The following is an 11427-nucleotide window of genomic DNA, read 5'->3' as shown; positions in this document are numbered from 1 at the left end:
ATACATTGTAAATATAGTAAAGTGTTGCACTAGAGATACAAACATATTTACGACTTTGCATTATGAGTACATTTTTTAAATACTATGTGTGCATATTTCTAAAACTAGTTTATTCAGATGTTGTGTGAAAAACAAACAGCACAATAATCAACTTACCTGTTTTATTTGCTGCATTTCCAGATTTGGAGTATTGTGCTACAGCATGGCATGAATATCCTTCTTTATTGTTATCTTATGCTGATAATTTAATGGATCTTAATGTATTCATCCATTTTGACACTTTAACATTATTATTTATTACAACACGAAGGAGAGTAATTACTTGTAACTGTTTCTTCTTCTGAATTTAATGAAAATGACTTTGAGGTATGCATCAATGGTGCTTTTGAGTGTAAAATTAGTCATAATAACATAAATAATGTGTAGCGAACCCCCCCGAATGAAGGATGACACTTTACTGATGACGTTTTGAAGGTTTAATGGCAGTAAACCATCAATCTCACCGTAAGAGCTGGAGATGTATACACAGAAACAGCGTGTAAGCAAAATAATCCACACTCTTACAATCGTAAACCTTATAACATGAAGTTCGTTTCAACGTAACATTTAACAAATGTAGCGACTGTCACAAAAACATCTAAACGTCTCCTTATTTACATCATAACCATACCTTGTGCCTCTATCAAGGGGGCTGCTAATGACAAAAGAAATCACCATAGGCTCCGTTAAGCCATCACTTTTCTAAACTCCCGCGACTGCTGCTGAAAACTGCGCCAAAACCTGTTTTACAGGAAATCGTCCCATCAAAATAAAAGCTTCTACACACGGACAGGAAGTTGGTAGTAGAAAACAGGAATGAGTGCCAAAATAAGGTGCAAAGAAAGGCATTCAGGGTTATTTACACTCCCACCAAAATTACGAATAATTGGTTTACATAAGAACCAAAATGAATAATTTTCCCAAACAAAATAACCCATGTAGGAGTTACCTTAGGAACTTTCTAACAACAATACAAGTTTTTGTACTGGACGCTCAACAACTGATAGTTTAGTAGAGCGTTGACCTTTATTATTGAGTCTCTTTTCTCCAAGTGAGATCTTTACCCTTCGCACAAGTCCATCTTTTCCACTGACAGTTTCTACAACTCTTGCAAGTCTCCATTCCCCTCTGGGTGCCAGTTCATCCATTTCCAACACAACATCACCTACTTTTAGATTCCTCTTTGGTGAGTGCCACTTTTGCCTTGAAATGATGTTGTGAATGTATTCTCGTCTCCAGCGGCTCCAGAACTGCTCTGCAAGGAACTGCACGCGGCGCCACCTCTTCTTGCTGTACAGGTCCTCATTTGAAAAGGCACCAGGTGGGGGCAACGGTGCATTGGATTTCATGTGCAGCAGATGATTGGGCGTGAGCGGTTCCAGGCTGTTGGGGCTATTCAAGTTATCTATAGTCAAGGGTCTGCTATTGACTATAGCCATGGCTTCGTAGAATAACGTCCGTAATGAAGCATCATTGAGTCTGTCGTGAGCCAGTGACAGAGTGGTATTCAGCACACTTCTGACAGTCTTTATCTGACGTTCCCACACTCCCCCTGCATGACTAGCATGGGGTGCGTTCATCACAAAGTCACATTGTTTTTCAGTCAAGTATGTAGTTAGTCTCTGAGTGTCTAGCTCATTTAAAGCTGCTTTAAACTCATTCTGAGCACCAACAAAGTTCGTTCCCTGGTCACATTGGATGTGTCGAACTGCACCTCTGATTGAAATGAAACATCTTAATGCATTAATAAATGCATCAGTAGACAAGTCCTCTAAGAACTCGATGTGAATGGCACGAGAACAAAAGCAAGTAAATAAGAGTCCATACCGTTTGTGTTGTTTTCTTCCCTCTGTTGTCACAAATGGACCAAAACAGTCCATGCCACAGTGTGTGAAGGGAGGAGAGGGCTCTAAGCGATGTGGAGGTAGGTCACTCATCCTCTGACCCTCTGGAGCTTTGCGGAGTCTGCGGCAGATCACACATTGTCGGATGAATGAGGCAACTGTTTTACTCATTCCAGGAATCCAGTAGCCACTGGATCTGATTTCATTTATGGTGAATCCCTTTCCTTGGTGTTTTACTTTGTCATGACAGTGAGATATTATGAGTTTGGCTGTACAATGTTCTTTTGGGATCACGATCGGGTGTTTGAAGGTGTCACTCGTTGCATGCTGGAGTCTCCCTCCCACCTTGAGGAGACCATCTGTATCCATGAAAATGTCCAGTTTAAACAGTTTGTTATGATGTGGGAGCTGTTCTCCTTTCTTCAGCTGTTTTATTTCCTGTTCGTACGCTTGACTTTGTACACGTCGAATGATCACAAGTTCAGCATTTTTCTGCTCACTCACTGTAGCTGATGCATTTGACTTGATGTGTCTAGCCCTTCTTATGAGACGTGCTACAGCTTTAATTGCTTTGGACCAGGAGGAGAACTTACTTAGACATTCAGCAAGACTTACAGTGTCTGTGACTTTAGTTAACATTGTCTGTACTTTTCTGACTTCTGGATCTCCTATGGTCAGATCCAGCTCAACAGGTTGTGCTGTGGGCAGTTCATTTTTCCACAAAAAGGAGGGGCCAGTGAACCAGATAGACTTATTTAACTCATTGACAGTTACACCTCTCGAAGCACCGTCAGCTGGATTCAGTTCTGATGGCACGTAAAACCACTGCTGAGGGCTTGTACTTTCCCTGATCCTCTGAACCCTGTTAGCTACAAAGGTGTGGAAACGACGTGCATCATTGTTTATGTAGCCCAGCACCACCTTTGAATCAGTCCAGAAGTACTCCTTTGCACCATAACACAGTTCTTCCCGTAACATGTTGCTGACTGAGACTGAAACTACAGCTGCTGTTAGTTCAAGTCTGGGGATTGTGGTCAGTTTAGTTGGAGAAACTCGAGCCTTTGCTATTACCAGAGAGCAGTGAACTTCACCTTTAGCGTTCTTTGCCCTCAGATAGCTACATTGTCCATAACCACTTGAGCTTGCATCTGAAAAGTGGTGCAACTCTATTTCTTTAGTTTCACCAAAGTTAGCAGGCAGGTAACAGCGAGGTATGTTTAGCTTGTCTAGATTTACAAAGTCACTTTGCCAACTCACCCACCTTGGCTTGAGTGCATTAGGTATGGGGTCGTCCCACCCGACACCATGCTGACACATTTCTTGCAAGATTTTCTTTCCATTCAGCACATATGGCGCTAAAAATCCAAGTGGGTCGTAGATTGACGCGACAGTGGATAGAATACCTCTGCGTGTGGCTGGCTGGACTTTCAGTGTGTTGTCAAATTTGAAACAGTCCTTTTCAATGCTCCACTGGATGCCTAGTGCTCTTTCTTGTGGCATGTCTTTGAATGTCAAGTCTCTTATGTTAATATTTACAGCACACTCTGATGCAGGTATACTTTGCAAAACAGTGTGATTGTTAGAAACAAACTTGTGGAGACGCAGGTTACCTTTGCGGCAGATTTCTCTGGCTTCTTGTGCCAACTGCATTGCTTCTTTCACTGTGTTTGTGCTCGTAACTCCATCGTCGACATAAAAGTCTTTCTCAATGAACTGTGAACCTGCTGGGTGCGAGTGGCAGTGCTCTTTGGCTAAGTACTTCAGTCCATAATTTGCACAGCCTGGAGATGATGACGCACCAAAAAGGTGTACCTTCATTCTGTATGTTTGAGGTTGTGTGCTTGTATCACCGTTTTTCCACCAGAGGAAACGTAGATAGTCCCGGTCCCTCTCACTGACGTGGAACTGGTGGAACATCTTTTCTATATCGCACATTAAGGCAATAGGATGTTGCCGGAATCTCAAGAGAATGCCAGTCAGATTGTTTATTAAGTCTGGCCCTTGGAGAAGATGATCATTGAGACTTGTTCCATTGTGTTTGGCTGAACAGTCAAATACGACACGCAGTTTTGTGGGCTTTTTGGGGTGGTAAATCCCATGATGGGGGATGTACCATTGTTCACCTTGTGTTCCTTCGTTGTGTACTTCTTCCACGTCTCCTCTTTCAATTATGTCATTCATGTATGCAACATAATCATTTTTGTAGTTCTCATCCTTGTTCAACCTTCTCCTTAAGTGTTCCAGTCTGATCTCTGCAAGCCTTTTGTTGTCTGGTAAGTTTGGCCTTTGCTTGAATGGAAGAGGCATCTCACAGTATCCTTGTTCATTTTTCTTTATCCCTTCCTTAAGTTTTTCCAGAAAAACGAGATCCTCTTGTGAGACCGTTTTGTCACATGCCTTTGTGTCCTTGAAATCTGATTCAAGAACATTGATCATGTCCATTGGTGTTACAGCAGGCATTTCCTTTACCATGACCCTATGGCACAGACTTGTTTCAGTTTCATTTGACTCTGATGAGCCACCAACAATGCTCCACCCTAGGTCTGTCTGTATGGCAAATGGCTCATTGTCTTTTCCGAGTAGAACCTGTTTTGGAGCTAGAGTTCTGGGACAGTTAAATCCAATGAGTAGTCCAACATCACAACTCAGGAGAGGGGGTATCTGATCAGCGATCTCTGACAGATGGGGCCATTGCCTTGCAGTTTCATTTGTGGGTATGTTGTCATAGTTAAATGGGATGTAGTCCTTTGTGTAGGAGGGTGGAAGGTCGATGTGAACATCTGAATTATAACCTCTCACACGTAACCCTGCTACTCTCTGGCTTTTGACTGTCATGTGAACTCCCAGCATCGTGGTTAGTTTTAGCTTAACTGGATGGGATGCTGCTTGTAACTGGTTAGTTACCTCCTCACTGACAAATGTGTTGTCACTTTGTGTGTCTAATAAAGCGTACACAAGCTGCTCTTTAGATGGACTCTGAGTAGTGGAAACCCACACAGGAACAATCATGGAGGTACTACCTGATTGACCCACCTTAGTAACATTCAGAGCTGTGGCTGCCATGGTGTCATTTTCTGTGGTTGAAGCGACGTTTGTAGAGCTCTGAGGCCTTTCATTTGCCATGTGACTCTCATTGTGCAAACAGGTGGGGTGTCGTCCTTTGCAAGTGTCACATTTGTGGCGATGACGACAGTCTCTGGCATTGTGGCCCACCTTTAAGCACCCGTAGCACAGTTTATTTTCCTTCACAAATGTCCGTTTGTGGTCTAGTGACTTCTCTGAGAAGCTTGGGCACTTTGACAACTGATGACTTTCATCTTTGCAGAACATGCAGGCCACCTTTAACCTTGTGTCATTTGACTTAGTTTTTTCTCCTTGTACTGTGGCTTGTGTAGTGAAGACTTGAGTCACAGATCTGTTTGGTTTGGTCTCCCTTACGTATCTTTTCTCCAAGGATGAGCTGCTTGAGTAGAGTGCATATGAAGAAGTCACAGGATTACATGCAATTTCTGCCTCGAGTGCTACAAACTCTGCGAAATCCTTGAAAGAGGGAAAATCTTTGCCTTTCATGAGAGTAACTGTGACTTGACGGTTCCAACGCGTTGCAAGCCATTCTGGAATCTTTTGCAATAACTTTTGGTTTTCCTCACAGTCACTTAGTATCTCTAAGCCCTTTACATGTGGTGTTGCTTGCAGACAAGTTGTGAGAAAATCAGAAAAGGCCCGTAGACCTTCTGCATCTTTTGAGTGGATTTTAGGCCACTTTGACAGTTTGTCTCTGAATGCTTTTTGAACAACAAATGGCTGACCATAGCGTTGGTCAAGTCTTTTCCATGCATCTTTGTATGCCTCTTCATCACTGCGGTAGAACGTGCCCTCAAGACACTTAAGAGCAGGACCAGTGATATACCTTTTTAACAAATGCAGTTTTTCAGCTGGAGATATACCTTTGTGGCCCACCAGTGAGATGAAGGAAGCCTTCCATTCGATGTAGGTGATGGGATCTCCGCTGAACACAATGGGCACAGGCACTGGAATTCTGCTTACTGCTATGCTGTCTTGAATAGCTTTAGCCAGCTGCAATACGTCTGTGGGAGGCGATGGAGTGACAATTTGTGAGTGCAGTTGTTGTAGAGGATTATTGACAGGGATGGATGCATATTGTTCCACATGTGGGTGATATGAACCTGTAGAGAGCTCTGAGGCTGGTTGTGCAAAGCTTTGGTTGATAACAGACATCCCATTGCTCTGTAACATTAGCTGACTGTCCATATCAACTCTTAACTCCTTGTCATAAATCTCTAATTTTGCACGTGCTGCTTGCCTTTCCTTTTCTGCTTGTAAACGTTCTAGTTCAGACCTTTGTGCATCCAATTCCCTCCTGTGTTTCTCTTCCATTTCTCTTATTTTTTGTTTTTGTTTTATTTCCTCTTGTGTGATTTTATACTGAGCTTCTTTTGCAGCTAATTCTGCAACAGCATCGATTCTTTTGGCTGCAATGCTTGCTTCAGATTGGTAACTTGACTGTGATGCAGTACCAAATATGGACTTAGCATGTTCATAAGCTAAGAGCTGATGGAGGCGCTGCCTTTCTCTATCTGCATCATACTCATCTATAGCTGCTAAACGCTCAGATATGATTTTCATAATGTCCTTTGTCACTGATTCACAAGAGTCCATTTTGCGCCTTATGACATGGGATGGTTCATTACGTTCTCTATATTCACTGTATGCTTTTGTCATATCATTTACTGTCCTTTCAATATCATCAGCCATTTCTGCTAACCGTGAATCTGATAAATCACTTTTCAGGTCTTCTCTGTATACTCTGACCTGGCCTTTCCAATGTTCATAAATGGTTAGCAGTTTCTTCTCTCTTTTATTCTGTTCATCCCTTTGATATAAGAGCATTTTCTCCATGGGCACACTGGGCCGTTCTGATCGCCTTGGGAACGTTTCATTAGCTGTTTCATCAGCTTCGCATGTCAATTCCTTTCGTTGTTCCTTTTCGTTTAACTGACCTCCTTCTATATTTTCCATTTTGAGAGCAATTGCTTGTTACCGGACCGCTGCTGTAGCTTGCTGCTCCGTGCCGTGCCGTGCCGTTCCGATCGCAGGAAGCTCTCTCTCTCTCTCGCTGCTCTCGGAGGCAAGCTCTTACTGTAGCGAACCCCCCCGAATGAAGGATGACACTTTACTGATGACGTTTTGAAGGTTTAATGGCAGTAAACCATCAATCTCACCGTAAGAGCTGGAGATGTATACACAGAAACAGCGTGTAAGCAAAATAATCCACACTCTTACAATCGTAAACCTTATAACATGAAGTTCGTTTCAACGTAACATTTAACAAATGTAGCGACTGTCACAAAAACATCTAAACGTCTCCTTATTTACATCATAACCATACCTTGTGCCTCTATCAAGGGGGCTGCTAATGACAAAAGAAATCACCATAGGCTCCGTTAAGCCATCACTTTTCTAAACTCCCGCGACTGCTGCTGAAAACTGCGCCAAAACCTGTTTTACAGGAAATCGTCCCATCAAAATAAAAGCTTCTACACACGGACAGGAAGTTGGTAGTAGAAAACAGGAATGAGTGCCAAAATAAGGTGCAAAGAAAGGCATTCAGGGTTATTTACATAATGTTTTTGTTCTCGTTATTGCTGTGGGATTGTGCAAACTCGTCACATCAAATCACCACTGCAGAGGCTTCCTGTCAAATTAAGTTGTATAGATTAGTTTGGTAATGGATCTTGATATAGTGGATCTGTATCATCAGAGAATGAATGATGACAATATGACTACATCAATAAACTACGCTAGGACAGCAACTGCTCTTCTCTGAGAATTGAATAAACGAGTGAAAGCTGAGATCTCTTCCTCAGAATTATTTCTTTTGAATTTTTCTCTTTTAAAATATCACTTTCTTGTGATAAAATGTTTTCACTATGTCATCTTGTCATCTTTTGTGAATTTATTGTTCTCCAGTTTCTCCTATCCTCTCTCTTTACCAGTGTCTGCAGCCACCAAATTTGAAGAAGCAGAAGAAGAGACAATGACAGAGGGTGCAGGAGTATGCATGCTGTTGTAACAGAATGGTAATATATTTTATATGTGTGGCTAGTGATGGATAAACCTTGTTGTATCTTTCCTCAAAAGCTCAAACATTGACATGAACAGGTCCATATATATTTTTACATATGAAACTCTGACTGTCTGATGGTCTTTTTGACACTATTGTTGCTGAACTAGAAATTGTCATTCATGACTATAAGAAGTGTTTCAACGAATGCTAGAAAATTCCACGTGGCTTCCAAGTATTTAGTTCACAGGTTCCCTGTAACATTGTATCAGTGGATTCTCAAAGTTTTGTTGTTGAGTGAGTGTCAGTCCAGGACTCATTCAGTATATGAATGAGTCCTGGACAAGAAGAATTCACACATCAGACACTTTTCATCAGTGTTTGTAATGTGTCTCCACAGAGGCCCAGGCTGGTGGTTCATACTGATCATATTTGTGCAGGTGTATAATACTACTTTTATTCACTAGCACTAGATTATCGAGGGCTTGACATAAAGTTAGCAAGGTTAGCCAATGATTCATGCTTTCGTGTCTTACTAAGACACATTGAAATTTACTGCCAGTCAACAGCAGCATGTTTACTTATTTATCAGGAAATTAGTCTCATCAAGGTAATTTACAGCATCGAAAAGGTAAAACCAAATCCCATGACTGTAATACTGAACACATAAGCAAACTGAAAACTGTGCAGACTGTGATGCAACTGTGATGCTGTGTTAAGGTTATTTGTTCTATTTAGCTAAAACTGACACAATAAATTATCAGACTTCTGCAGTTGCACAAGTGAAGCTTAATTACTACAGCAGCTTGTCCAGACATTTAAATTAATATCTGTTCGGACATAACTGAATGTTATACTCTTCATGAAGGGCGGATATATTGGTACACCTTGGTAAGGTGTACAAAAACACAAATATACGACAGAGGTCTCCAGTTTGCTGAGGAATGATGCAACGACAGAAAATGATCTGTTAGAAAAGGGAAAATCCCACAACACCAGAATACATTCTGATCTGTACCTCCTTCAAAAAAAAACTCCTCTTGAGGCAACAGACCGTTAGATGTCACTGCAGGCAACACGGAGGAGAGTGAGACATATTTCATCAGATATTTTAAAACAGAAACCAAGGAAAAATCTGTGAAGTCTACTATGAAGAAAACACATGAGCGATCTGCCTTAAGGGTTCAAAGCCTTCCAGGTCTTCAAGCCTAATTCAGTGATATATTGGTCGAAAACTGACAACAAGCCTTATAACACAGAAAGTTTGGTGTGTATTGTACATATAGAAACTACAGTATAAAGATTTAAAATATCCCACATTTGACCTCTGATCCCTCCTTCAAGGTCAAAGTGATAATAATGATATATAGAGCTAAGAAGCTATGTTTTTTTCTCCCATTGTTTGCATTGGCAACACATAGACATAGTGAATGGCACAGAAACTTCCCAGCGACCATGTTCAGAGACGGGCAGCCAGCTGTGACCGGTTGCTGATGAAAGGAAGGAGACAGAACAGAAAACTCACTGTGGAAGAGAGCAACAGATTAGCTAATAACTACTGATTAAATGCAGAATGGTGTGTACATGCAGTGAGTAAAAAAGGCGAATGAAAAAGAAATAGTCAGGGCAAAGGTCAAATAAGGTCAAGCTTTTATAAAAATGTCTTTTATCTTTAAAATTCTGCTTCCTTTATTTGCATTGGCAACATTTAGGACATGACACTGGTGTATGGGGGTTCTATATATCATGAATGAGCTAAATGCAATTACGTTCTCTTAGAAGTAAATGCTGCCCAGAGAGCGAGTTTGCACTCTTGCTTTTCCTTCTTCTTCTCTTCTTCTTCCTGTTCGGAGTGCCTCTTGTTATGGAGCGGATCCCCTGCTGCTCTCGTGAGGTCAAACATGGCATCACCTTTCTGGTGATATCAGTGGTACAACACGGCTTACGTAGAATGTAGCAGATTGCATTTTTGTGGCTGCAGGTGCACCGTCAGAGTACCAGGTGGCTGTGTGTAGATATGCTGACGCAGCACAAATGGTCTCTTTCGCCCTCACAGACTTCAGAGCTCACCGTGCAAACGATATGGGCAGCCCTTTGTAACAGATGCTCATGCACTGTGGCAGTCCTACTGCTGTGAGCGCTGGCCTGTTGTCACCGGTAGCATCATCATCAGTAACAGCATCATCTGTTAAATATTCATTTGTTATTATGTCTCTGCTTTGAAATGGAAATTGTTGCAAGACAAACTCAAAAAAACATCAGTAGAGGGCGCTACAGCACAAGCCCTGTGTGAGTCCTCTGGATAGATGGACTAGAAGGCTGTCTTTTTGTTTTGTTTTGTCTATTATTTCTGAAGAAATTAAATTTTTGAATTATTAAAAGAGATGATAGAAATTATAAAAATGATGGTTGTTTTTCTTTTCGGTTTGCTTCTGGGGCACTACAGGCAATTATAAACCCTTTACTGCAGCAAAGCATCCAGTACGGGTGCCTGCTGTTCTACAGTTCCTGACAGATAGAAGCATCATTAACCAGCAGATTTCATTGAACTAAATCTAAGTGTTTTTTGCTATTCATCTCTCGCTTTTCTATTTAGTTTGCAGATACTTCCCGTCATATATGCCCCTCTTTCTTCTAGATGTCAACAATTATAACAGCTTCAAAACAAAACAAACGTTCTCCTTCCATTAATATACATAAATATAAAATATATATATAAATATTTTTCTTATTCTCGACAGGAATGGCGAGAAAAGTGTTTACTTTTGGGAGAGGACAGAGGATGGTGTCTGGTCTCACAGCAAACAGCTTGGGATTGACAGCTGATGCCACCACCTGAACTAGCAAAAGAATAATGAGGATCGGGAAGAAAGATAAAAACACACCAGGGGACTTTAATAAAAATATATATTTAATATTCATGATCTAAGCACGGTGCTGAGCGAAAGAAATAAAAGGCATTCCTGCCACAGTGTTAAATGTGAGCCAGTTTGGTTCATTGCTGAATTCTTGCTGTTACTGATAACAGTCCTGATACAGTGAAAATAGGACTGGTGGTGGATGAAATAGGGCATGAATAGAAATAGCTCAGTAGCCTGGGCACCAGTCTCTGGAGGGAGTGCTGTGTTAGTTGCCTCATGTGTGCTGTTAAGCTGATGGCTGTCTATTCTCCATCCAGGTGCGTGTGTGGGAGATCCAGCCCAGGACTCACAGGCTCCTGGAGTCCATGAGAAAGCATAAGGCCTCTGCCAAATGCATTAAGATTAAAGGCATTGACAAGGAATGTGTTATTGCCAGCTCAGATGGGGCCTGCATAATCTGGGACCCGGTTGAAGCCAGAACTCGCCCACTCAACCCCTTCTGCTTTCTTTTTGCTGAAACACATTCATGTAAAGAAATTATTGAAATGATTTTAGTTCCTAATATTTGCCATTACCTTATTAAACTTTTTAATAACTT

At 41.4% G+C, this 11427-nt stretch overlaps 1 protein-coding gene across 2 annotated transcripts; it reads right to left on the bottom strand.

The window, feature by feature from the left end:
• Positions 1 to 427: 427 nt before the first annotated feature.
• On the bottom strand, positions 428 to 7520 carry LOC113021227 (uncharacterized). Of its 2 annotated transcripts, none has more exons than XR_003272268.1 (2): positions 671 to 7520; positions 428 to 511 (listed from the first exon to the last, which is right to left on the bottom strand). XR_003272268.1 is itself a non-coding variant. In XM_026165757.1 (2 exons), the coding sequence occupies exon 2, from the start codon at positions 6921 to 6923 to the stop codon at positions 990 to 992; it is 5934 nt and encodes a 1977-aa protein (XP_026021542.1). In that variant the 5' UTR covers positions 6924 to 7134; positions 7294 to 7520; the 3' UTR covers positions 428 to 989. The 2 variants fall into 2 exon arrangements, 1 of the variants encoding a protein (XP_026021542.1); XM_026165757.1 differs by having other exon boundaries at positions 428 to 7134; positions 7294 to 7520.
• Positions 7521 to 11427: the final 3907 nt, after the last annotated feature.

Source organism: Astatotilapia calliptera, chromosome 4 (genome assembly GCF_900246225.1).
Source record: "Astatotilapia calliptera chromosome 4, fAstCal1.2, whole genome shotgun sequence".
Taxonomy (NCBI): Eukaryota; Metazoa; Chordata; class Actinopteri; order Cichliformes; family Cichlidae; genus Astatotilapia; species Astatotilapia calliptera.
This window is presented reverse-complemented; position numbering and strand designations above follow the sequence as displayed.